Below are 27,773 nucleotides of genomic sequence, written 5' to 3' on the forward strand. Positions count from 1 at the left end.
GATTTCTGATTTCTTCATGTAACTTTACCTTTCTCCAGGTATCAGTTGAACCTCTTTGCCAGGATGTGTCTGGACCGCCAGTACCTGGCTATCAATGAAATATCAGGCCAGCTGGATGTTGATCTCATTCTCCGCTGCATGTCTGACGAGAACCTGCCCTATGACCTGAGGGCGTCCTTCTGCCGTCTTATGCTTCATATGCACGTAGACCGAGATCCCCAGGAACAAGTCACGCCTGTGAAATATGCCCGCCTGTGGTCTGAGATTCCCTCGGAGATCGCCATTGACGAGTGAGCCTGGCTCCTTCTCCCTGCTAAGACCTTGTGCTGTTTTAAGACCTCATAATGTTTTGTGTCATGGTAGACAAACCACTTATGGTCAGGTTAAGTCTAGTTAAATCACAGAAGCAAAGTGAAGTCTTTTTTTTTTTTTTTTTTTTCATTAAGCTTAAAATTAAAAAGTGTGTGGCAAATTTTTTTTTTTGAAGAATGCAAAAGCTGGCATGATTATATTTTTTATGTCTTGTCCCTTTTTTTTTAATTCAACAAATATGTGTTTCTACTTGGTGTCAGCCTTAAGTAATACATCAGTGAACCAGCCAGAACACTATCTCTACACGAGTGGGGAAAAAGATGCAAACAAGATAAATGATTCCATATCTTGATGATAGGTGCTAAGGAGGGAAGAATAAAGTAAGGACAGAGGGTGGGATATGAGGTGTTGGGAGGGCTTCTTGGCTTTGTGGCTGGAGCAGCTGGGGAAGCTTGAGTGCAAAGATCTTGAAATGTGATTTCCTTTTCTTTTCCTTTTCTTTTAGCTATGACAGTAGTGGAACTTCTAAAGATGAAATTAAGGAGAGGTTTGCACAAACCATGGAATTTGTGGAGGAGTATTTAAGAGATGTGGTTTGTCAGAGGTTTCCTTTCTCTGATAAGGAGAAAAATAAGCTTACCTTTGAGGTAACTCATGATGAGATGATCTGTGTATTTTATCTGCTTTTCTTTGGTCATTTTTCCATTGGGTAAATATAAAATATTTTAGCATGTGGTGATTTCTATCCTGAGACTCTCATTTGATAATAAAAAGGAATTCACCTCAATTTTATTCCAGAATAAAATAGAACTGTTAACCAGTCACTTGGCTTAATGGTAGTTAAGTTCTTAGAAGTACTCAGGGCAAATTGTATCATCTGAAATGGTAGTATATTAGGTATACTCTGTACATTATATTAAAAACTGCAGGAAAGGGTGCCTGGATGGCTCAGTCAGTTGGGCGTCTGCCTTTGGCTTGGGTTGTGATCCCAGAGTCCTGGGATCGAGCCCTGCATCAGGCTTCCTGCTCCACAGGAGCCTGCTTCTCCCTCTCCCACTCCCCCTGCCTGTATTCCTTCTCTTGCTGTGTCTCTCTGTGTCAAATAAATAAATAAAATCTTTAAAAACAAACACAATGAAAAAAAAAAACACTGTAGGAAAGAAACAGCCTCTGCTTGAGATCTATCACAGATGAATCATTTGAGGTACATAAATCCTTGTTACCATTGAGTTAAAAATGTTTCCTTTGAGACTTTCCTTGCAGCGAGTTCTATTTCTGAGGATTACAATGTTGTTACCTGTGTTCTCTTTGGCTATAAGTTGACTGGTCCTGTATTATCTTTGGGTAGCTGCACAGACACATGATTAGGTTAGTTATTGAAATAGGTCAGGAGCTTGGCAGTTTTTTGTTTCTTATTTTTTCTCTTTATGAAATAAAATGAAATAAAATGAAATTTGATCAGAAATGGCAAGCAAAGTGTGTGCCTTCTCTTACCATAACAAGGGTCAGAATGAGTCATTTATCAGCTAGTCAACGTAAAACCGAAGGGTAAAGTTTATTAAATACCATCTTTCTCTCTCTTTTGTTCGAATATAATAGGTTGTAAATTTAGCTAGGAATCTCATATACTTTGGTTTCTACAACTTCTCTGACCTTCTCCGATTAACCAAAATACTCCTGGCCATACTGGACTGCGTGCACGTGACGACCATCTTCCCCATCAGCAAGATGGCAAAAGGAGAAGAGAATAAAGGTAAGAACATTGCAGCAAAGTAGAGGAATGGGATTTGCAGGCACCCATATGCCTGGGGTACAACCTGCCAACTTCTCCCCTTATGACTCTTGTCATGTGTTTCCCTGTGAGGTCCTTTCCTTGTCCTTCTCTCCTGGACTTTTCATTATGGACATTTCCATTTTATTTTATTTTATTTTATTTTATTGAAAGAACAAGAGCAGAGAGAGAAAACACACACAAGCTAGGGGTATGGGTGGCAAGTAGCAGGGAGAGGGAAAACCCCATGTGGGTCTCAATCCCAGTATCATGACCTGAGCCAAGGGTAGATGCTCAAGCTACTAAGCCACCCAGGCGCCCCCATTATGGACGTTTTCAAACAAAAAGCAAAGCTGAAAGAACAGCACAGCAGACACCTGTAGATCCACGACCTCGGGTCCTTGATTATTCACATTTTGCTCGATTTCCTTTATATTCATATATGAGTCTGTGTGTCTATTTTACCAAACCACTTGAAAATTATCTAACAAATTGAATGCTTATCTCTGAAGAACACATGTCCTACCCTCATATATGATGTGTTCTGAGGCATTTAATGATGATAGTAGCACATGCTGAAATAAAATCCAACCTTGTATTTCCAGTCTGTGAGGAGGACAATCTGCCTTTGTATGTGTATTTTTTTTCCTGTTTTAGGGTCAGAGTGGCATGTACTAGGTACTCGTGTCTGGATAATTGTCGAACTTGTCCCTACAACTAGAAGAGAAAAAGTACATCTCCTTACCTCCTGCTTTCTGTCAGGTTTTGTGCTCAGTTATTTCATGTGTTTTTCACCATCTCATTCTCTGACTGAGCTCTTTTATTCTCATTTTAGAGATGAAGAAGCTGAGCCTCAGAGGTAATCCAGTGTACTCAAGATCAGTGTTAGTAGCAGCACCCGATTTATGCCTTGTTAACTCCTGTACCCCTAATTTTCTGCATAGCAACAAGCATGTGCTAGGTGACCAGTAACATTTGCAGGTGAATTAATACACAAAAGTGCCCCTTTGGGGATTCAAAGCCCATGTGTTTTCCGCCACTCCCGAAACCCCAGATTTTTAAAAAAATTTTTTTTGTTTTTGTTTTTCAAAGATTTTATTTATTTGACAGACAGAGATCACAAGTAGGCAGAGAGGCAGGCAGAGAGAGAGAGAGAGAGAGAGATTGAGAGAGAGAGGAGGAAGCAGGCTCCCTGCTGAGCAGAGAGCCCGATGCGGGGCTCGATCCCAGGACCCTGAGATCATGACCTGAGCTGAAGATAGAGGCTCAGCCCACTGAGCCACCCAGGCGCCCCCCGAATCCCCAAATTTTTGATGGGTATTAACCTTTTCTGGTTCCTAGGGTCCTGAGAATATGTCAGAACAGAGACATGTTCAGTACTATGTCTCCAGCCTGTGCCCCCTGCCAGGCACCTCAGAGCACTCTCCTAGACTGTTGTCGTGACTGAGGTCTGTGCTGGCCCTTCCTAGGCAGTAACGTAATGCGGTCCATCCATGGGGTCGGAGAGCTGATGACCCAGGTGGTGCTCCGGGGAGGAGGCTTTTTACCCATGACTCCCATGGCTGCTGCCCCTGAGGGCAACGTGAAGCAGGCAGAGCCAGAGAAGGAGGACATCATGGTCATGGACACCAAGTTGAAGATCATCGAAATACTCCAGGTAACTGTCAGCCAGAGGTGGAAGGGGTGTGCTCACAGGGCTGCCACTGGGACCGTATCCCTGCTTTTATAAAGCCCTAGACTTTCTGGGGAGAGAATGGAGATAAATTCTTAGCTCGTTGCTAAGTGCCATTCATGAACCAGCTGTCTTCATCGGTCTACTGTCATCTCATACCCCTCCGCAAAGTGCCCTGGTCCCTCCAGCCATGACAGAATTTCCTGTAAATTACCTTAGGTTTTCATAATCCTTGCCCTCTGTGTCTTCATCCAAGCTAATTCACTTAGTTAGGCTTCTACATAAAGCTGGATTCCTTGCTTGTCGTTCATAGCTAGTTTAAGCCTCCATTAACTTGGCAACGCTTGGCTCCGTCCCTCCCTTCCCTTTTCGTTCATTTATTCAACACACATTTATTGAAACTGATTCTGTGCCAAGTACTTTGAAGCATCAGAGATCCAACACTGAACAGCATAGATTAAATTCCTGTGTCTGAAGAGCCCGCATTTTGGTAGGAGTCATAGGCATATTAAACAGCAGGTATACTATGTCAGATAGTGGTAAGTGTTAAAGATGCTAAAATCTAGAGGAGGGCCAGGATGGTTTGGAGGCCACCAGGAGGTGGGGGTCAGGGATACTGTTTTTGATGGGTTTTCAGATGTGGCCTCTCTAGTAAGGTGACTGGATCAGAAACCCGAATGAAGCAAGGAAGCTAGCATGTGGGTATCTAGGAAAACCTCTAGGCAAAGAGAATAGCAGGAGGAAGACCCTGAGGTGGGGATACACTTGGCAGGTTTGGGAATTGGTTGGGTTCAAGAGGAAACAGGAGAAGATGAATTAGGGGGAGTAAGAACAAACAACTCTTTCGAGTGGACTTGCTACAAAATGCACAGAGAAATGGGGAGGTGTCTGAAGGATGATTGTTGGTCACAGGAGGTTTTTGTTTTATTTTTTTTGTTTGTTTGTTTTTTTAAAGATTTTATTTATTTATTTGACAGACAGAGATCACAAGTAGGCAGAGAGGCAGGCAGAGAGAGAGGGAAGCAGGCTCCCCGCTGAGCAGAGAGCCTGATGTGGGACTCGATCCTAGGACCTGGGATCACGACCTGAGCCGAAGGCAGAGGCTTTAACCCACTGAACCACCCAGGTTCCCTGTTGTAAAGTTTTTTAAAATAGAAATAGATGGTTAGTGTTCTCTCATTGTGGTTTTAACCGGTATTTCCTTAATGACACAGGACCCTGCGCATCTTTTCAAGTCTTATTTACCACCTGCATATCTATTTCATTGAAGTGTCTGTTCCATTTTCAAAATTAGATTATTTTTTTCCTTTTATTGAGTTTGGAGAGTTCTTTATATATTCTGGACACGGCCTCTTTATCAGACACATGATTTGCACATACATTCTTTGAGTCCTTTCTGCTCTCAGCAGTGTTTCTGAAAGAGTGGAAGTTCTTGTTTTGATCAAATCCAATCCACTGGCTTTATCTTTTATGAAATGAATTGTGATTTTGGTATTGAATCTGAGGACTCTCTGCTCAACTTAGGTCACAAAGATTCTTCTTATGTGTTCTTTTAGAAGTTTTATTGTTTCAGGTTTTCATTTAGGTCTCTGTTCTATTGTAAGTTGTATTTTCATATGGTTCAAGACATGGATTGAAGTAGTTGTAATTCTTTTCCTTCCCCACGGCCCCACTTCTTCTTCCCCTTCTTTCGCCTCCTCCTCTTCTTCTATTTCTTCTCCTCCCCCACTCCCTTCCTCCTCCTTTTTCTTATGGCAAGTTTGTATGTGGAATGGAATGGTCAGTAGAGTGGGCAAGTTGTTGACTTAGGAGAGAGGAGTGAACAGCAGGAGTGAAGACTTTGCATGGGCAAAAGGAGGTAGGCGACCCAGGCTGCTGGAGACAGGGATTGGTCTTAGGTACAAGAACCTTCCTGTGCTTTCCGCTTTCTGCTCACAGGTCATTTTTATTCATCAATAAAATCATTTGCTCCTTAATGAAAAGAATACTGTTACCACTTTTTTCTTTTATCTAATGCTGCCTCCTGCCAACCCCAGAACATGTAGTAGGTGATTATCAATGTTTATAAATTTAAGAATTTGTATTTTGAATCTGAAATCACATTTTATCAGTAGTTTGAAACCATTCATGAGAGTCCTCAAATAGTTAAGGCCATAGAGAATGACTCAAAAGAAACATCATTGAATTTTTGCCTGACCAAAAGTTGAGAAGGACCTTTTAGGCTATGGCATATGTGTCCCAAGTACATTAGTATCATGACTGTGTCTCAGCAGTGATAGAGTGTAAACCTTGATCACACCTTGAGGTCCTCTTATTGTCATCATCTTAGAACAGTTGGTCCATGGAATCATTGTTTCAGTAAATACTTGCTGAGCCCCTACCATATGCAAGGCACTTGGGGCACTAGGAGGAATGCACAGGTGATTTGGACAGAGACTATATCCACAAGCGATTTACAGTCTAATAGGAAAATAAGGAAATAAAACTCTGAGGAAAGTGTCTCCTGGGACACAGGGGTGGGTCATGTGATCTCATTTAGTAAGCAGCAGAGAAGGTTTTTACAGAGGAGGTAGGATTTCATCTGCGCTTTTAAGCCTGGACAGGATTTATAGTATAGAAACAAGGGAACCTACTCAAGTCCCCTTGAACTTGGAGCAGGTTGGATGAGGGCATGACATCACATGGGCCAGTAGCATCTCCTCCTTGGGCAGAGACCCGGCATGTGTGGAATGGAGGTTGTCAGAAAGGAGGACTGGACCAGGTTCTAGAGAGCTCTAGGTGCCTCAAGTGGTAGGACTTTATTCTGTGGTGGGACTTTGAAGATTTTTATGCAGGGGACTGACATAAGAATGAGTGCCTGTGGGAGGTGGATTTGATGAGGACAAGGCAGAAGAGAAGGAGGATGGGTGCAGGGGCAAGTGATAGTCGGGAGAGACGCAGGGGAAGTGGTGGAGGCAGAACCAAGAGGACTTTGTCTCTGATTAATGTGTGACTCAGGGAAGGAGGAGTCGGTGTTCCTGAGGCTGACTGAGAGAACCTGGGCAGGATTGACATTGTTCTGTACAATACTGAGTTTGAGACTCTGCAAAGACCCCAAATGGGATGTCCAGTAGTCAATAGGAAACAATGACCAGCATCTCTGAAGGCAAGCCAAGGTAGTGTCTCGGTCTGAGAGAGGTGACTGCCCTGGGATTGGGTAAGGTCACCAAGAGGGCAAGGCAGAGATGGGGAGAGAATGGAAGGGGGAATGTTAGTAAGGTCCTCAAGTAAGGCCATGTGGTGGGGTTTTTTTGTTGTTGTTTTTTGGGGGGTGGGGGGTGGCTTTAGCAACAATCCAGGAAAAAGTAACCTTTCTTCAGAGCAGAGGGCAAGGGAATGTAGAAAGTGAATGAAGAGGGAACCCAAGGGTTGATAATAAATCAGAGGAAACCATCTGAAGTGAAAAATACAGACCGAGCTAGTTTCTAGTAGTAAAAACATATTTTTCTTTGTTAATTCTTTTAAATTAAAGCAGCCAGCTTCACCATTCTCAGGGCCCAGAATTGGCATTTACTACTTGCTGAAGTAATGTTTGATAGAGGATGGAGTAGGGAGTGAGTGATTTATTATTACAATTATTAAATTAATTGTCTGGATGTTGAAGTTTGCACTGGAAGCTAAGGTGCTGTGGACAGGTTTGATATACTCCATGGAAGTCTGTTGTTAAAGTAATTGTTGAAATCTAAGCCAAATATTTGGCTCACTTAGTGCTTAAGCTAATTGATGCAACAGTTACCAGGCCTAGCCAGAGTGCAGTGGCTTGGCAAAGTGTTACAGGTGGTATGCTAATGTAACCAATCTGTTTCCATTTCCACTTGAATCTTTAGTTTATTTTGAATGTGAGGTTGGATTATAGGATCTCCTGCCTCCTGTGTATATTTAAGCGAGAGTTTGATGAAAGCAATTCCCAGACTTCAGAAACATCCTCCGGAAACAGCAGCCAAGAGGGGCCAAGTAACGTACCAGGTTAGTGATTCCACAATGGGATTTCAGCCGTAGACTGGGTGTAGTCTAATAAAAACTGAGGATTCCAACAGTACATACTACAGAAAGGGTAAAATATGAATATTTTGAAGATTACTATAATGGAGAACGAAATTCTTGGAGTTACCCCCCCTTTTTTTTAATGGTTTTATTTATTTATTCGACAGAGATCACAAGTAGGCAGAGGCAGGCGGAGAGAGAGGAGAAAGCAGGCTCTCTGAGGAACAGAGAGTCTGACACGGGACTCGATCCCAGGACCCTGGGACCATGACCTGAGCTGAAGGCAGAGGCTTTAACCCACTGAGCCACCCAGGCGCCCCTGGAGTTACCCTTTTTGAACAGAAGAATAATTGATAGAGTTTTGATCTCTTCTGGGTTAGGTCTTATTTCCTTCCATCTTGGAGTGTCTTCGTCATAAGACAGCTGAGGGTTGTAGTGTTGTGGTTACATGAAATGCCAATAAAAGCAAACAAAACCCTCTAAGAAAATGTTTCATCCACTAGCAACTTTTACTCATAATGGAAGTTTTTCCCTGCCCAGGAAATAGTGATGAAGGGTACTGGGGAAGGTGGTAGTGGGGAACATAATCCCACCTGTCAAGGCCTGAGCTGCCTTGGAGTGGGGTCATCACTCTGCTCTGCTAAGGGGATCATGAGCAGGTAGGAGACTGACAGGAATGTAGAGCAGTGCACACCAGAGCCACTGGACAGTGTGATCTGGGTTGACCTGGCTGCACAGCTTTGCAAGATAAGATTTTGGGAGACTTGAGGTTAACCTAGGGGTGGGGCAAGGCCATTTTTGGGAAAGTTCACCAACAGCCTGGTTTTTTTTTTTAGACCTTTCTACATCTGAAGCTTCGTTCTCTATCTTTTCAGGTACTCTTGACTTTGAACACATTGAAGAGCAAGCAGAAGGCATCTTTGGAGGAAGGAAAGTAAAATTTCAGTGTTCAATTTTATGAGTGATTCTAAGAGTAGGAAGTCTCCTTTTGTGTAAAGGCTTTTCCTTCATTTTTCTAGGAAACAATTAGCCTTGGGTTTAGGTTATTTTTTGGCTGTATTTGTAACCCTTAGTGCTCAGGTCAGAATGATATTAGTTGGTTGTGTGTGTGTGTGTGTGTGTGTGTGTGTGTTCATGTGTTTCCTGCTTAGGATAGAAGGAATGCAGGTTTCCCCAAATACACATTTTAAAATATTTTTTTTAATGGTACAAAATAGGGTTGAAAGAAAGAGGGGATTGAAAACAAAGTGAGGTTAGCAAGATCATGTGTTTCTGCTGCTGGTGGATTGCCATTTTTGTACGTGCAATGACAACAGAAACACACATTGTCCCCAACATTAGATGAACGTATGATCCTCTTTTTAAAAGATCAGATTACTCAATGTAGACTTAAAACATTATTATGAGACTCAAATACCTACAAGACTCGAACAGCCACAAATTCAGTTAAATACCCTCTGCACATAGTCTTTTTTTTTTTTTTTTAAGATTTTTATCTGTTTGAGAGAGAGAGCATTAGGAGGGGGAGAGACAGAGGGAGAGGGAGAAGCAGACTCTCCACTGAACAGGGAGCTTGATGTGGGGCTTGATTCCAGGACCCTGGAATCTGACCTGAGCTGAAAGCAGACACTTAACCGACTGAGCCACTCAGGTGTCCCCCACATAGTTCTTTTCATACACATACTTGGTTCACTTATCTATTGCTGTGTAACTTACTACATATATTTAATGGATTGAAAAAATAGTCTTTTCACTGCCTCTCATAATTAAGTGAGTTGGCTGGGGCTCAGCTGGACGGCTCATCTGCTGGTCACTGTTGAGTTGGTCGGGGCTGGTGATTGGGGCTGGCACATGCAAGCTTCTTAACTCACATTTCTGTCTCCTTGGTAGGAATATCTCAAGGCTGGGAACTCTATTTCTCCCTCCTTTCCTCTCTCTCTCTACACGTGATCATCTTAGGCTTCTTTGTAGCTCGGTGACTAGCTCTAAGTGCAAAGAACCCGACAGGATAGGCCAACAGCATACAACAATAATCAAGCCTCTGCTTGTATCGCAGTGCTAATATCCTGTTGGTCAAAGCAGATCCCATGGCTGAGCCCAGTGTCAGTGGAGGAGGGATCTACATGAAGATGTCTATACCAGGAAGGTCTCTTTTGTTGAGGGGGCACCAATGTTAGCAGTCTACCCCAGCACTTACTATAAAACCTGTGAAATTTAAATTAGCAATATTATTTACTACGGTAAAAGATGTTTTTCTGGAACACAGAGGATGTTGAGTTCATCATGATGACACTACCATGTGCTTTTAGGGTATCTCAACTTTCCCATCATTTTCTACTATTGCATAGCAGTAAGACTGTCTTCACAACTTTTTAGAGCATGTACCCAGAATAGAGTATCATCCTGTGAAATCCCCTCTGTGCTTTTCTTGCTAACCTGCAAGCATGAAGTTCCCACCATTTGGCATTCATTCGATGGTAACACAACATAGCAAGCCACTGACACAGCAATGGAGCAATGCTCAGGTCGGCGGCGGTTTACCATCTGATCCAGGACACGCTTATTAATTTTTTAATTATTTAAATGACACAGTTAAAATAGATACAGAGATCAGTCCCGACAGTTTGCTAATGGTCCTCAGTTTGAAGCACACCGCGTCGTCCTGGTCATGGCAACACACCCCAAAGTGGGGTCTGCAGACTCCTTGTTACACGTTTGTGACCTTAGAAGTTCAGAGCACAGGAGTAATCACTGGGACATTTTTATAGTGACTTGATGGCTACAGCCACGTGTGGGATCAGGGGACCTGGTACCGACTACCTCATCAGTTAGCTGTGAAGTGGAAGTAAATGCAACTAGTCCTTTGGTAGGCACTGAATTACAGCATCTTCCATAAAAGATAAACGCCTGATTTTGGACAAACACAACTGTGTGCAGTCCTCCGCCCATAGACGAGACCCAGCAGAAGAGCACTAAAACCCAGGAGTCGGGAATCTGGAGAAAAAAGCTAGGTCCTGTCACTGTGGGAGGGTAGGGACCTTGGCTTAAAATCGGACAGTGGTGAGATCTTCATTGTCCCTTCACCTTACAATGTAGCGGAAGTTAAAACTAGATTGCGTTGTTAGGGGGGCTTGTTAAAACTCAAGCCCCCCGAGGCTGCTGTGGGGTGAGAACTCTGACTGGTGGGTGTGTCTGGGTCCAAGCACGTGAGAGAAGGGCCTCTGTGGCTCATCTGGCCTTCCCCCTTCCTTGTGCTCCTTTAGTGAGGAGAACACCCCCCTGGACTTGGACGACCACGGCGGCAGAACCTTCCTCCGAGTCTTGCTGCATTTGACGATGCACGACTACCCACCCCTGGTCTCAGGAGCGCTGCAGCTCCTCTTCCGGCACTTCAGTCAGAGGCAGGAGGTCCTGCAGGCCTTCAAACAGGTAGCTGGGGTTGCTGTTTGTGTGTTGTTACTGCTTTTCGCGTGACTTTCCGAGAGGCTGCTGTCGCCGCTGACCCGTTGCTTTTGTTCAGGTCCAGCTGCTTGTTACCAGCCAAGATGTGGACAACTACAAACAGATCAAACAAGACTTGGACCAGCTGAGATCCATCGTGGAAAAGTCAGAGCTCTGGGTGTACAAAGGGCAGGGCCCTGATGAGGCCATGGATGGTGCCTCTGGTGAAAATGAACATAAGAAAACAGAGGTGGGTGAGATGAGGCTCACACTGTCCTTGCAGATGGATGGGCTCCTCAACAACGGGGTACCCTCCTCTGGCTTTAGGAAAAAGCGCAGATTGTGGGTTGAGCGTTATTCACAAGAGATTAGCTTATTAAGTAGCCACAGTAACAGCCATTCTCCTAGGAAATAAGCTGCAAAATGGAAGTTTAGCTACTTCTTCTGTGTCACCTTGGACTGTGGGGAGTAGACTTTGTTGCGAGAGGATGAGCTCCAGCTTTCCCTTGGAGACCCACCTGGGAAAGAACCTGTTCTCAGGAGGCTGCCCCCCCCACCCCAATCCTCTCCCACATCAGTGAAATCACATCAATCTGAATGAGTTGGGCTGAAACCCAGCACGACGATAGGAAAACTGCCAAATTCTCATTGCTTCCTAAACGCCGATGCCAAGCCGAATGAACAGATTATTGCCCAAGGGCCAAACAAACCGCACTTACGTTTATTTTGGTCTCTAGGACGGGAATAACAAGTCACAAAAGCATGAGAGCACCAGCAGCTACAACTACAGGGTGGTAAAAGAGGTAAGTGGCCCTCCTGCCTGCTTTCCTCTCCTAGGAGCTACGGTCTGTGATAGTGAGGTTGAAGGTGCAAACACTTAGGCTTTTTCCTTCATGTAAAGTTTCACAGGGCGAAAGAAGCTTGCAGAGGTTACATACATGGGTTTTAAGGTCAGATCTTGGTTCGAATCATCCTCTGCCGCTTTTTTTTTTTTTTTTTTTTACTTATCCTCAGTTTTCTCACTTTTGATTGATGCAGCTAACACGTGTATTTCTGAGGGGTTATAACTGACCAGAGGATTAATTGATAAAACCATCAGAATTCCATCTCAGCGGCTGGCACATAGTGTCCACCTGAGGGCTCTAGCTCTTTAGAGATCTTTGCATAAGGTGGTTCAAAGTTGGGAGGTTGGGAGCTTTGTGGGTTTTTTACCCACAGAGCACACTCTTCTCGAGTCCCTGGCAATGATGCTGAGTCTCATCATTTTAGGAGATCTTTCTGAAATTATCCCACTTTGGGTTGAAGCCTTAATCCACTGCATCCTCTGGAAGGGCATGTTCTTAGCCACATGGAGATTCAGCTTCATATGATTAACAATAATACTGCGTATTAGAACACGATCTCCCTCATTTTGGGTGTTTTAATATGCTGTGATCACTTCTGCCTCCCTGCTCATGACCAGCACCTACGGTTTTTTTTTTTTTCTCAGTTGTGCTTTCTAGTTTTTGGAGGTTGATTTCTTTCATTTTGTCTGGCTTTATTGAGGCATAATTGACCCAAAACAAAAATTATAATCTCACTAAAACATGACATGCCATAATTGGATAGATATACTCTGTGGGATGATGACCACAATCAAGTCCATTAACATATGCATCACCTCACAGAGTAAGCTCTTTGGAGGCGGTGAGAACACTTAGGATTTGCTTCAGCAAATTTCGCATGTACATACACCGTTATTGCCTGTTGTCACCGTGTTGGACCCTGGAGCTCACAGCTGAGGTTTGGTCAGAGGTACAAACTTGGGATCTCTCTCTCGGATAGATTCTGATCCGCCTCAGCAAACTCTGTGTCCAGGAGAGCGCGTCCGTGAGGAAAAGCAGGAAGCAGCAGCAGCGGCTTCTGCGGAACATGGGCGCGCATGCCGTGGTGCTGGAGCTGCTGCAGATCCCCTATGAGAAGGTGAGCCAGTCCCCCTCCCCAGAGGGCGGCAGGTCCCCATGTTTTCCTCAGCCCTTATCGCTTGGTGGTGTTGGTGAAGACATGAAGCCGATGTGATGAGCTGAGTGTGAGGCGCTTGTAGGTCACTCGTATGAAACTAACAGCTTCATAAAGTGAAATCACCCGTAACCTGCCTCCAGTTCTTAGATTCTAAGCAGGAGCCCGTTGATTCTCGCCTTGCTCCCACACCACGCTGGATGTGAAGGTTGGCTAGACAGAGCTCTGCTCACGGGCTTGTGCTCTCCAGCATCCTCTGCAAATGCCCTGCAGGCAGTTTAAGCCCTACAGGTTTCTAAATGCATGTGGGAACGTGGGGCTTGCCCACTTTGGAGGTCCTCAGTAGCGTGCTGACATCTGGCCAAGTATTTGGGTCTATCGTATATGTTGCTCTAAGTCCTCTTTCTCTCATGAGAAGTTATACGCTCTGTCCCATCCTTTCATGCCAGCATTTGTCATTGACAGTGATAGGATTTAGGGAAGCAGGGTAATGGTGCTTGGCACTGTGCAGCCTGACAGGGCATTTGTGAAAGCCCTGTCCCTTCGCTTCCACAATCCAGTGCCATTGTCATGGTGTTCCCACTTGACAGATGAGGAGACTGAGGCTTGGGGAAGTTTAGAGCCCGAGGGCGTGGACTTCTGCCTCTTGATTTTACCAGTGACTGCCAGAAAACCTTGCTGGCATTGAGTTGCCTGAAAAAGCCTCACTGCTTGTGCTCGCCGGGGGCTGCACTAGGTCCTTTTGTTCACTCGTTCACTTGATCTCCTTAAGACAGTGCATGAGAAAGGTCATACTTTTCGGAGCCCCACTTTAGATGAAAAGACTGTCACCAGAGGTTCGATACGTTCCCTCCATAGTGCAGCAACATGACAGAGCCAGCACTGCTCAGTTGTGGGGCCCAGATCTTGTTTGCTGCACCAGCTGCCTGTGCTCAAGGAAGTTCTTGGCAGAGGCCACCACCACAGTCATGGGGGCCACAGGATTCAGGCTCATCAACCTTTCAGTAGCCACCTATAAGGTGTAAGCTTAATCCCTCCAAGAGGTCAGGAACTTAACTAACCTGACATTAGCACAAGTGTGCATGTCATCCTCATTTGACTGGCATTTAGGCTAGAACCAGCAAGCTGATTTACCTTGCTGTGCGTACAGAGTATGAGGAGGTAATTTGCTGGCCTTGTCTTTGCCTCCTAATATCCTCAGTTTCCTTGAAAACATACATGCCTTCGTAGAGTAGTGTTAATGGAAAAAAAACAGGTAACCTGATATGGTTGGAATTGGTGGGAAAACATTGTGTGTGTGTGTGTGTGTGTGTGTTACTCCATGAGTGCAGATATCCCAGTGTGGGAGAACAGTGGAGGAATTCCTACAGATGCGCTCTTGTTATGTGATGTCTTTAGAGCTTACCTGCCTTGTAAAAATCCATTTCAAATGATGAAGTTTTTAGTTTCTGTGAGCCCCAGCAGATTCTCCTTTTAGCAAAGAAGTGAAAGAGTGCAGGACTGTTTGAGGTTACGGCTGCCGGCCAGCAGTGTCTCTCTGTCCCAAGGCCTCTGATTTCTTAGAGCTGGAAGGCATGCCACTTTCTCTGTTAATGAGAGACAAACGGTAATATCCACTCTGTTGTATGGGACTCCTCTTAACCTTGCCCATTTTTGATTGTTAAAGCTGGTAGCTCAGATTCCTTCTGTAAGTTGTTCTGCCCAGATGTGTCCTGTTTTCTCCCAGGATTATTATCTAGATCAGGGGGAGCCAACTGCAGACATGAACCAAATCCAGCCCACCACCTGTTTTTATACAGCATATTAGCTAAGAATGATTGTTCTATTTTTCAATAGTTACATTCTTAGTGGTACCTGCAAAATGTTCTCTCTTTTGCTTTTTGACCCACAAAACCCAAAGTATCTGTCTGACCCCTGGTCTAGACCAGAACCAGTAGTTAACGTTGATGGTGTGATAACTGTCTCAGCACTTGACATGGATTTTGCACTGAATCTTCATGACAACCATACGAAGTGTGCATTTTTGTTGCCTCCATTTCACAGAGGAGGAGACGAAGACCCTGAATGCTTAAGTACATGGCTAGGGAGTGGTAGATCTGCATAAGCCCTAAGCAGTCAGGTTTTAGGGCTTGCCTTCTTAACTGTTAGGCTCCTGGCTGCTCGAAAGAGGTCATATAAGTGAGACGACTTAGGGAGGTTACTGTTGACTGTACAAATAAGACGGATGATTCCATTTCATTCTCCTTCATTTTTATTATATTAAAGGTTGGTTTGTTTAGAATTGGGTAGAATGGCAGTAGGGTGTAATCAGTTGTCTTATCACGGGGCATCTAATGCTTAAAGAACACCGAGTGTGTGTTTTTACGGTAGGAAATGAGAATCACATAATCAGCTGTGTGAAGTGCCTGGGGCAGGTATTATCCCCATTTTGCAGGTGGGAAAACTAACTCTTGGGTTAAATGCTGAGGCTGAGGTGACAAGGACAGGATTACGGCAGGTGTATTTGCCCAAGTTTATAATTTAAAGAGATTTCTACTCTGACATGTTCTCTCCTGCCAAGAGCTCTAATGCATGCTTACGTTCGGCAGATGAAACAGGGTGAGCCCGAGAGCTGGGGCGGTGTGGGTTCACCAGCAGTGACGCAGTAGGCTGTTGCTGTGCTGTCACTCTGCTCTCAGGATTGGGGGTGCGTTCAGAAATTTGGGGCATTGTTAGAAATGGCTTCCACTCTGTATTCTACTCTTCCCAAATAAATTCTTTTTGTGTCTGCTTGTGGCTAGTGGCAGAGAACGTAGGACAGTAGAATTAGTTACAGGCTTCTTTGCAGTGTCATCAGTGCAGCACCCCCGTATTTTCACACAAACAGGCCTTCAGCGTGTCATAGAACTGGGTCTCCTGGCGGAAAGGTAGGTGCTGTCACCTGCTGACCTTTTGTCCACAGCGTAGCCCTGTTTTCAACCTATTATTCATCTGCCTCCTTCCACACAGGCTGAAGATACCAAGATGCAGGAGATAATGAGGCTGGCTCACGAATTCCTGCAGAATTTCTGTGCAGGCAACCAGCAGAATCAAGCCTTGCTACACAAACACATAAACCTGTTTCTCAACCCAGGGGTAAGACCTCAGGCATGTCTGGAAATCTGTGAGGGGAGGGCAGGAAGCAGTAAGAGGAACAACTTGTTCTTTTGCTGTGGTGACCACAGGGACTTGTTATAATGCAACATTCATTCTAAAAGGAACATTTGGACCAACTCTCGGGAGGACATAAACACTCCCCATCTTTTTAGGGGAGAAAGCAGGGAAAGGGAGGAGGAAGTGATAGGGTAAGGTAAGATATATTTTTTTCCTAACATTCTTTATTACATCAAATTTTAGCCCTAGAGAGTTGCTGATTGTCAGTCTCTAGCCACATCCTCCTGAGGTCATGCATAAAGTTTTCTGTGTACATAATATAATACATTAGATATATACAAATACATGGTTTATTCATATAAAACATAACTGTCCTATCTTAGTTTGTCAGATATGTTTTGAAAGTATGTATTGTGCAGTTTTTTAAAGAAAAATGGTGACGTACTCTATAGTTTGCATTTTGCTTTTTTCACTTAATACTATGGCTGTTTTTGCAAGTCATAGCCACATAAATTTTTCTCATTTTTGATGAGAAGTTGTGATGGCTACATGGTGTTCCATAGTATGGCTGTAACATTTTAAAAACCATTATCATATTAGTGGACATTGAGGCAATGTCTAATTCTTGACTTTGTAAATAATTCTACAAAGGATATCCTTGTAAATACACGCACACTCACTCGTTCATTAGTACCCCTAGAGCTTTGGAGGAGAAGACTGGAAGGTTGAGGGGTAATACTTCCTCTTTGTTATGTATGGGGAAAGAAAGGAAAAAGGATAAAAAGTTTAGAGCCCCCTACCTCACACCAAACATAAAACTTGACTGGGTAAAAAATAGAAAATAAATTTTCTAGAAGATAACACGAAAATATCTTGATGACCTAGTGGAAAGTGAAATTTTCTTACATAGGATACAAGCAGCATTAATTACAAAGGAAAATATCAGTAAACCAGACTTCTTTAAAAACTTCTATTCACCAAATGACATTATTAAGATCCTCCAGAGGCAAACCAGAGACAGGGAGAGGACATTTGCATTACATGTGTCCAATAAAGAATTCCTATCTAGAATATATAACCAACTCAAAAAAAGTCCATAAGGAAAAGGGCAACCCATTTTTTAAAATTATTTTTATTAGCATATAATGTATTATATGCCCGGGGTACAGGTCTGTGAATCATCAGGCTTAAACATTTCGCCACACTCACATACCCTCCCCAATGTCCATAATCCAAAGGATGACCTATTTTAAAAAATAGGTTAAAAAAAAGTTTATAATGAAATCATCCATAGAAGAAATCCCGATAGCCAGTAAATGGGGCAAAGTGATCATCAGAGAAGTGTAAATTAGCTAAGATTTGCACAACAAAGTATGACAAAAACCAAAGAGACCAACAACACTGTAACCCAACTTGGGTATGGAAAAGCTCTAGTGTAGAATGGAAATTGTTAACATCTTTTGAAAGCTGTTGGCAAGTTCTGTCTCAAGCCAAACGCTTGTACTTCGCAACCCAGCAATTCTACTCTTGGGTGGAAACCCAACAAAAATGCACGTATATTAAAGCTTAGCAGAAGACACGTTCCGGAATGCTCAGAGCAGCACTATTGGTGCTAAGAGTAGTGTTACTACTTGGTACTGAAACTGGATCCGCCCCCAAATGCCCATCAGCAATAGAACAGAGAAGCACGTGGTGGTTTATCCAGGCCATGGAACTTCCATAGCAGTGACCACGAACAGACTACTGATACACACAACAGCATGTTGAGAGCGTTGCAGTTGGACTGTGAGTAAAAGAAACCAGACAGGAAGGGAGTACATGAGGCTTGACAGCGGGCAAAACTAATTTGTAGTTGCAGAAATCAAAATGAATTAAATGGCGGGGTGAGGCCTTTCGTTTCTGGACGTGGGTGCTGGGGTTTCCGCTGTAGTTCACTGAGCTGGAGACAAGTGATTCGTTTCCCTTTCCATGGGTTTATTACAACTTACAAAAGAAGGCAGTACAGAAGTGAGAAAGGAGAAAGGTGTCTTTGTGGGTTTCAACGCTTCTCTCTGTGCATACTGCTAGACTCTCTTTCTCACTTGACTCCGCTCTGTCCACCTTTTGACCATTTCCCTGTGCTCCTGCCCTCACTCTTGTGCCAGATCCTGGAGGCGGTCACCATGCAGCACATCTTCATGAACAATTTCCAGCTCTGCAGTGAGATCAATGAGCGGGTTGTCCAGCATTTTGTTCACTGCATTGAGACCCATGGTCGAAACGTCCAGTACATAAAATTCTTGCAGACGATCGTCAAGGCAGAAGGGAAATTCATCAAAAAGTGCCAAGACATGGTCATGGCTGAGGTGACAGCTGTTTGTTTCTATATACCTTCATCTAGAGTTTCTGGCAAATTTTTAAATTCTTGCTCTCTGTACGAACTGGCACCCTCTCCTGGAGCCACATAAATGGACAAAACGTAATTGTGGTGTGTATTTGTGAGCTTAAATTGTATGTAGAAGTGAGAGTCTGATATGACTTTTTCATAGCAGCATATCTATTTATTTTAAGGCATTTTGGCTCAGATTCTTCTGAGAGGAGAAAAAAATAGGAATATTGAACAAAAATTACAAAGAATAGAGATTAAATATAGATAGAAACCACTGAGCCAGAACAGCCTACATTCCTGTGGATTATATGACAGTTTCTTTAATTATTCGCTTAACTAGCTAGAAAAAATTGTTGCTTGCTGATTCACAAGAAGAAGCTGGTCAGTGGAATTGGGACAAAGTCCCACTGGGTTGTCTGTGGGCAGTCAGGGCCACATGGGATGCTGTCTGACCGGGAAGGCCCTCTGCCACACCTGTGTTCAAATAGACTCAGTTGAATCTTCCCACCTGTTGAAAAATAAAAATGAAATATCAAGTAAATCCATTTAACACTTGGATTTATAATTCCCATTTAATAAGAAACAGGGTTCCAGGGAAGGTAGTGTAGTATGTTTAAAAGAATTGACTTGACCTGGGATGTGAGTGTAAGCTATACTACTTTATTGGCACAGTGACCTGATGACTTGCCAACCCTCAGTGTGCCTTCCTATAAAATGAAGGCACGGTGGTATTCAGCCAAGAAGCTGACATGCCAGCTCAGGGAAACGACGGTGACAATAGGAGCTAACATTATTGGAAGGCTGCCCTACTCTAGTCAAGGTTCTAAGCAATTTGCATATAATCATTTGTCTCATCTACAGGACGCAGCACCATGAGTTAGGTATCAATTTCGTCCTCAGTTTTATGGGCAAAACTGAGGCACAGGGAGGTTAGATCCATGTGGAATGTTGGTCGTGGTATCTGGCACCTAATTAGAGCTGACAGAAGTGAGTTGTTATTACGCAGATATTATGGACTATATGTATTTTGACTTCTGTGCCAGCCCTTTTTGGATCTTCTGTATTTCCTGAAATTGATTTACTATTAAGCGAACTAATGAGAAGCCACACACACAGTCCTGGGGGCAAGTTATAAGTAGGAATGCCCTGATACTTTGAAGCAGTATTGAAAGGAAGACATACCTTAGTAAGAAGTGGATAATTGATCATTGTGAAGAGAAGAGGCAGTATATGAAAGAGTTGTAAAACGGATACTACTTCTCAAGCATAAAAAAGATGGAAACTATTTTTTTAAGGTTTTAGTTATTTATTTGACAGACAGAGATCACAAGTAGGCAGAGAGGCAGGCAGAGAGAGGAGGAAGAAGGCACCCCGCCAAGCAGAGAGCCCGACATGAGGCTCGACCCCAGGACCCTGAGATCATGACCTGAGCTGAAGGCAGAGGCTTTAACCCACTGAGCCACCCAGGTGCCCCAATGGAAACATTTTTGAAAAGAAAAATCATAGCCTAAATATTAGGTTTGGAAATCCACATGCAAGCTTGCAATCTTCATTTCCACTGGGTACGTGAATGTGGTTCTACAGACTTTCTCTTCCCCTGGTAGTTTTGTTTAAGGCCACTGTCATATACCTGTATCTGTCGATTAAAGTGCTGCTGCTGCAGATTTTTAGTTATTGATTAATAGAAGTGAATGAAATTTAGATGAGTTTAGTAATAAAGGTGAGACTGGTTTTGGAAAGCAAAAGCTGACAAAGCAGCTCTCCTTCTCTGCAAGTAGATATTTTTTCAATGATGTCCCCACCTCCGCAAGCCTGTAATATAAACAAGCCCTGTTCTTTTTATAGCTGGTTAATTCGGGAGAAGACGTCCTCGTGTTCTACAACGACAGAGCCTCTTTCCAGACCCTGATCCAGATGATGAGGTCAGAGAGGGACCGGATGGACGAGAACAGCCCTCTCATGTATCACATCCACCTGGTGGAGCTCTTGGCCGTGTGCACTGAGGGCAAAAACGTCTACACGGAGATCAAGTGCAACTCCCTGCTCCCGCTGGATGACATCGTCCGCGTCGTGACCCACGAGGACTGCATCCCCGAGGTGAGTGAGCCTTTCTCATGCCTCTGCGTGTGGCGTGTGGAGCTGTTGCCGGCCCACACGAGACCTCACAGTGCTGAGACCTGCAGCTCATTTCATAGTGAGGTCTCAGTTGGTGGAAACAACATTTTCTCGAATGCTGATTTTGTGCATAAAGCTCGTCGGTGAGGGGATGTTAGTCTTTCCTGCTGTCTCCTTGAGAACCGTGGGAATCTGCTGCTGTGCTTCTGTTCTTGGTAACTAATAACAGCCTGTTGAGCAAAGAGGATTCTTTGAATCCCCTTTGAATGAATGTCTGAAAAAATGAGATTGAATGGGTTGAGATATGGTTCATGGGCATGGAAGACCCGATTCTGCAAGTTTATGCTTTAAAATGAAAATCTGTATTATAACAATAATGACAATTATAAAATATTGAGGAACTACAGGTAAGCAATACGAAAATCTACCACCCATAATAAATAACAGTTCGATTTTGAAAATGATTCCTTCCAAGCTGTCCATTTTCTTGTTCATATATATTGGCTGGTAACAAAAATGACAGAAAAACAGTGGATCATCCAGAATATAGTTTGGCTTTATATGTTTAAAATATATACTCTTAATTTTTATCTTAAACTAAATATACATATATTTGTATACAGTATATATAGTATGTATCATATATATGCTAGTATGTTTTTAGATAATTTTTTTGAGAAGTTCAAATAGCAGAGACTATAAAGGAGTAAACTACGAAAAGTCTCCTAATCTGCTCCCTCCCATCCCACAGAAAATCATTTATTATGTTCTTGTGCATCGTCTAGAATTCTGCATATAAACAAATATAAATATATGTTCTTCATTCCCCCATTTATTTAATTTTTTTAATACAAAAGGTGACAATCTGGATACACTGTTCTTCCTTTTGTATAAATTCATAAAGAGATTCCACATTCCTTTTTTATAGTTACATAAAAATTTTATTGTGTGGATGTTCTGTAATTGCCCTGCATGGCTGTTTAACAGGCTTATGAGACTATAAATGAGATGATAATAACTGGTGATTCTCGTGAAGGAGGAAATGACAAGATTGCCTTTTTCTCACAGCCTTGTCTACTTAGACTTCTGGACTCTTATCTGATAGGTGAAAAGAGTGGTCTGACAGAGTTTTGATTTGCGTTTCTCTTATTCCATGTATACCAAATCAGTTTTTCATAGAAGTCTGTTTCCGTCTTCAGGTTAAAATTGCATACATTAACTTCCTTAATCACTGCTATGTGGATACGGAGGTGGAAATGAAGGAGATTTACACCAGCAATCACATGTGGAAATTGTTTGAGAATTTCCTTGTAGACATCTGCAGGGTAAGGCTCTCTGGAACTGAGCAGCAGAGCGCAAGTGTGTATGTACAAGTGTGTCTGGACATCCTTATGCAGACGTAAGAAAAATAGCCACATAATTTCAACTCATTAATGTGTGGCACAGGGAGGCAGATGTGTTTCTTGGCCTCGCATATGTCTCATTCCTTTCTACCTTTTATTCCTAACAGAGAATAGATTTTATGTGTCATGTGTCAAGGAAGATGGATCATTTCTGCTTTTCACTTCATCCTTTTTGGATTGATCTGTGAATAATAATCTGAGACATGGGGCATCTTAACCCCTGGTATCGAGCTCCACATCAGACTCTGCTCAGTGGGGAGCCTGCTTCCCCTTCTCTGTCTGCCTGCCTCTCTGCCTGCTTATGATCTCTCACTCTCTGTCCAATAAATAAATAAAATCTTTTTTTTTAAATCTGAGACATAATACAATCAGATTTAAAAGTTTTCTTTTCCTTGACACTATGTCTCCTTGAAGGACACTGTCCTAAGCTTGAGCATTTCTCTCCTTCCATCTGGTGTCGAGGATCCTGCGAAGCACTTCCCTTTGGATCTGCTTTCCTGACCAGCCATTGAACTGGGCTTCATACTCTTGATTTGGTTTTGCTTGAAGCTTAACATTAATCTTAAGGCTGCAAGACCTACAGCCTGACAAGGCACACCATAGATACACTAGAAGTTTTGTGATGGTGGATTTAGGGGAGAGGTGGTGGCAACCAAGAGAGAATAATTGTAAGATGAACCTTAATTTCGGATACGTGTTGAAAAGAAAAGTGCACTCTAGAGTCCTAGACTATGATAATTTCTGCTTGAATGTAGAGTTATCAGTGTAAGACAAGGAACCTATAGGAACTTGTTTTCTTCCCAATTGAGGACTTTATTTAATAGTACTCAGGTATTGGTATCACAGACATATATATATTTTTTAAATGTCAAATTCCTCCTAGTCTCTTTTAATCCCATAAATCTGGGTTTTAGAGATTGGAAAGAAAGGCATGTTTTGTTTTATTTTTATTTTATGCTTAAAAAAAATTTTTTTTTTAAAAATAGACTATATCCAGTGTGGAGCCCAATGTGGGGCTTGAACTCATGACCCTGAGAGCAAGACCTGAGTGGAGTCCAGAGTCAGAGGCTTTACTGACTGAGCCACACAGGGACCCCTGCTTTGTTTTTTTGTTTTTTTGTTTTTTCTTTTTTTCTTTCTTTCTTTTTTTGAATCAGGCTGAGCAAAGTTTTCCATAAAGGACCAGATATTAAAACGTTCAGCTTGGTGAGCCATCTGTTCTGTATCACAACTCTGCCTTGGTAGTTTGAAAGCAGCCATGACAATATGTATGCATGTGGGCATGGCTGTGTTCCAATAAAACTTTATTTATAAAAGCAGCCACCAGCCCTTAATTTTGCTGACCTCTACATTACATTATTCAGAAATGTAAAATCAGTTGCTAATTTCATTTCCTGAATTTGTCTACAGACTGCTCAGCATTAAGCTTAGAACATGGTAGTTAGTTAATAAAACTTGATTCTTTTTTGCCCTTCATAAATTTTTATAAGTAATGTTAATGTCCCAAACTGTGTAAGTAATGAATTTGGTAATAAAACGTGATTTTTTAAAAAGATTATTTATTTATTTATTTATTGACAGACACAAGTAGGCAGAGAGACAGGCAGAGAGAGAGGAGGAAGCAGGCTCCCTGCCGAGCAGAGAGCCCGATGCGGGGCTCAATCCCAGGACCCTGGGGTCATGACCCGATCCAAAGGCAGAGGCTTTAACCCACTGAGCCACCCAGGCACCCCATAAAACTTGATTTTTAAGCATGTATTTTCTAAACCATTGCCTCTAAATGTCTGATCTTATTTTAAGCAGCATAATTAAGTAGAATGTTAGTAAAATCTGAAGTCTCTCCTTACCCCAAAACTTAGAGTCCATGACTCTGATTTACAACCCACTACTTTCAACAGCATTGCATATCCTTAACTTTTTAAAAATTGAAGTCTAGTTGACACACAATGTGACATTAGTTCCACTGTACAACATAGTGATGTGACAACTTTATATTAACTTTTCTACTGAATGAAAGAATGTGTGAAAGTTTGTAGGTTTGGAGAGCATCACACACAATGGACCTCACTGATGTATTTGATTCTCTTGATTACATGGATAGGAAACCATAGCTGACAAGAGATGAGTGGCTTCACCAGGAAGACAAATTTGCTTTTAGGGGACAGTATAGATAACTGTAGTGACTATGCCTTAAGCTGCCTTTTAAAGGTTTTAGATTTGCCACACATGGCTAGGAATTGGGAAGCAATGGCCCTCTAGGTGCCATCCCGGTTTTGTGTGTCTCTGTGTGATGTCTGAGTGGATTAGCGTCTCTTCCTGCATGATTTACTGTTGTTACTACTGTAATTCCTAAGAGGGAGATGTATCAATCTGCAAGCCCTTCCCTTTCATTTGTTAAGGGGGTAATCGGCAGTAGTGGCCCCAGATTTCTTAATCCTGCCACTGACCTGCAGGTTTTGGTGCCATGTCTGAAACGTCCACTTGCCTTGCAGGCCTGTAACAACACCAGTGACCGGAAACACGCAGACTCCATTTTGGAGAAGTATGTTACTGAAATTGTCATGAGCATCGTCACCACTTTCTTCAGTTCTCCCTTCTCGGACCAGAGCACGACGCTGCAGGTAAGAAGGACAAGGGCAGGGCATTCACAGCTGAACTTGGGCGGTGGCTGTCCACCCGGATTTGGCAGTGAGCCGCTGTCCGTGAGCCATTCTGCAGAGCTTTCGGACAAGGTGCTTTTCCTGCTGTGGCGGGGGCGGGGGGGGTCCCTTGACTAAAGAAGCACCTAAGGATGTTGTCCTAAACCAGATGATTCTATTGGTTGTTGATTTTTAGCCCCTTAAGATGCTTTTTCTTCCCCCTTCCTTCTTGTTGATTCCTCCCCTCTAATCTTAGAAGAAGGAGACGCAGCTTTCAGATAGGTGCTCCCCTGTTATTAATGCTTCTTAAAAACACATTTGGAGATCTCGATTCTATCTCCCAAATGTGCGCCTGGAGTTTACCCGACATGGTGAGGGGCTAGTGTGAGAAGTCGTGCAGCCAGCCAGGGGTGCTGCTGCATGGCCCGGCCCTGCAGGCGTATGCACACCTTCATGCGTGGCACTCCTGGGACTGTGTACCATCATGGCCCCGTGTCACGATTCCCACCAGGTCCAAAGGTAGGAATCCATGGATCTGGGAGATGATGTCATTCTTTGACTTAGAAAAAAATCATCCTTCTCTTTATAACGTAAATCTGGGTTAACTGCTGTGTGAGTCTTGCTGCAGGATAAAATCTAATCTTGGTCTCCAGCAGTCAGAAGAGAAATACCCTCCTTGTCGTAGGAGGAGATAGAGGCTGTCCTGGGGTTGATGGGTGGCCCAGGGTTGCTGGAGTATAGACATAATCCTAATGAAGGTAAATGCTCTAAGGGAAGGGTGACTCTTGGTCAGTGTAATATACCCTGATGCATTAATTAGATACTGCTATAGTTCATTAATATGCAAAGAGTTCGTATGAGTCTAATACAGCCCATGAGGTAGATAATACTTTTCCCATTTCAGCTGTGTAAACTGAGGCTCAGAAAGTTTAATTACCGTGCTTAGTCAGGGTCACAGCCATTAGGTGGCATAATCATGATTTTAGCCTCCTTCTTTCTGATGCAAAAAGTTGAATTATAGAATTTTTTTATTGAGATACCTTTCCTTGGGACTACTGGTAACATTCTGTTTAATTAGAAATAGCTATAAAAGCTAGCAGTTAAGCGAAAGTATCCCAGAGTTGGTTAAGCAGCTGCCTTCGGCTCAGGTCATGATCCCAGCGTCCTGGAATTGAGTCCCGTATCAGGCTCCTTGCTCAGCAGGGAGCCTGCTTCTCCCTCTGCCTCTGCCTGCCATTCTGTCTGCCTGTGCTCGCTCTCTCCCCCTCTCTCTCTCTCTGATAAATAAATAAAATCTTTAAAAAAAAAAAATAACATTAAAAAAAAAAAAAGAAGGGTTGCCTTTCAAATGTCTGTACTTGTTCATGAGTAATTGGGGAGCAGAAACTGGTTGGATCCCAAGCACATGAGTTCCTAGAGACCAGAACATGCTCCTCACCAAGTACTATTACACAGAGAGCCAGCTAGGGAAGATGCTTTACTAAGATTAGACTTGCTTCTTTTGTAATTTCAAGTGACAATCACCACAGCAATGCCCATTCTCCTATAGATTGTGAAACAGTATTACAAAACCAAAATGTCAAAGTAAATTAGTCACATTAATTGGAAAACCATTAAACGGGAACTTGAGTTTTGGTTTTCTATTTTGGTCACTTCGGTCTCCTCATACTGCCTTACTCTGAAGCCAATTTTTGGACCGCCTAATAAGCCAGACTTGTCAGAGGGATGAATCTTCAATATAAATGTTATAAGTTCCTAGCAATACCCAGGTAGTCTATATATACTTAGAATACAAAGTCTAAAGTGGTTTTAGCTTTGTTTTTTAAGGGGTAGCTTATGAATTTCTAGGACATTTATTTTCAAGGAATATTATTTTTGGATCTCTCATAGTCTGTTTTATTTTGTTTATATGCTGAGAAGCATATGCCTCATTTCCCCAGCTAGATTTTTACTTCCTTCCTGGCTTCCTTCCTTGTTTATTTTTTGTTGTTGTTTGTTTGTTTGTTTCCTTCTTTTCATTCAGCCCAAACATGAGGAAGGGAAATGGTGAATTTGGGTTTGGCTGTGTTGCATTTATGTTGCCCGTGGAATGTCCAGGGAGCAGCTGGAACTATGGGATCCAGAGAGGAAGAATAGAATTTTGGAGGCTTTAGAGCGGGATAAAGCTGGTCTCAAATCCTCACTCTGTCCCTTACTGGCTCTGTGGACTTGCCTTGGCCACTGAACTTCCTAACCTCTTGGCTTGCATTTGAAGCAGAAATGTAGTATCCGCCATACAGGTTATTGTGAGCACAAGAAATAATGTTTTATGAAACATCTAGCATAATGCCTGGTGCGTAGGAGAGGCTTAGTGAATAGGAACTTGTGCTTTTCCCTGCTAGACTATCAGCTACGGTAAGAAGGACGTGGTTATGTCTTAGGTGCCCAGTTGTCTGTGACCCTGCTCTGTCCCTGTGCCTCGCTTTGTGCTCGGAACCTAGTAGTTGCTGACTCATTGAATAAGTAAATGAATCGGTGAGACTCAGGAGAATGGAGTGGCAGAATCCAAATTTATACATTGGCTCCTTGAAGTCGTGGCCCAGAAAATGAAATGGTTTACTAGAAGGGACTGGGCACAGCACAAAGAGTTAGAGCCAAGATACTCCAGAAGCCAGAGGAAGGTTTTCACTTCACTCTGTCCGCATGTAGGATAGGATTCAAGGAACAAGCAGGGCTTCAGGACCCAAGAACAGGGAGGATTATATGTAGAAGGTGTTGGGCAGCCATGAGGTCAAGTGAAGTGATGCCTAATGGAAGCTATTCTGGCCAATTCATTTTTTGTTTTTCCAGAGGTCAGAAGAACAGAGCCTAATAAACAGAGCCTAATAAACATTGGTTCCATTGAATTAATTTAGTCAAA

General features: G+C 42.9%; 1 protein-coding gene across 1 annotated transcript in view; it reads left to right on the top strand.

The window, feature by feature from the left end:
- The window catches only part of ITPR1 (inositol 1,4,5-trisphosphate receptor type 1), a 327,611-nt gene that overhangs the window by 162,769 nt on the left and 137,069 nt on the right, over window positions 1-27,773 (top strand). The window contains exons 21-35 of the mRNA XM_059390201.1: window positions 39-290; window positions 818-959; window positions 1,912-2,065; window positions 3,553-3,740; window positions 7,622-7,760; window positions 8,654-8,712; window positions 11,046-11,207; window positions 11,299-11,469; window positions 11,957-12,022; window positions 13,044-13,181; window positions 16,206-16,331; window positions 18,494-18,694; window positions 20,563-20,814; window positions 22,032-22,157; window positions 24,728-24,856. Of these exons, the coding sequence (XP_059246184.1) occupies window positions 39-290; window positions 818-959; window positions 1,912-2,065; window positions 3,553-3,740; window positions 7,622-7,760; window positions 8,654-8,712; window positions 11,046-11,207; window positions 11,299-11,469; window positions 11,957-12,022; window positions 13,044-13,181; window positions 16,206-16,331; window positions 18,494-18,694; window positions 20,563-20,814; window positions 22,032-22,157; window positions 24,728-24,856 (2,305 nt within the window). The remainder of the gene's footprint in view (window positions 1-38; window positions 291-817; window positions 960-1,911; window positions 2,066-3,552; window positions 3,741-7,621; window positions 7,761-8,653; window positions 8,713-11,045; window positions 11,208-11,298; window positions 11,470-11,956; window positions 12,023-13,043; window positions 13,182-16,205; window positions 16,332-18,493; window positions 18,695-20,562; window positions 20,815-22,031; window positions 22,158-24,727; window positions 24,857-27,773) is intronic.

This window comes from Mustela nigripes, chromosome 2 (genome assembly GCF_022355385.1).
Source record: "Mustela nigripes isolate SB6536 chromosome 2, MUSNIG.SB6536, whole genome shotgun sequence".
Taxonomy (NCBI): Eukaryota; Metazoa; Chordata; class Mammalia; order Carnivora; family Mustelidae; genus Mustela; species Mustela nigripes.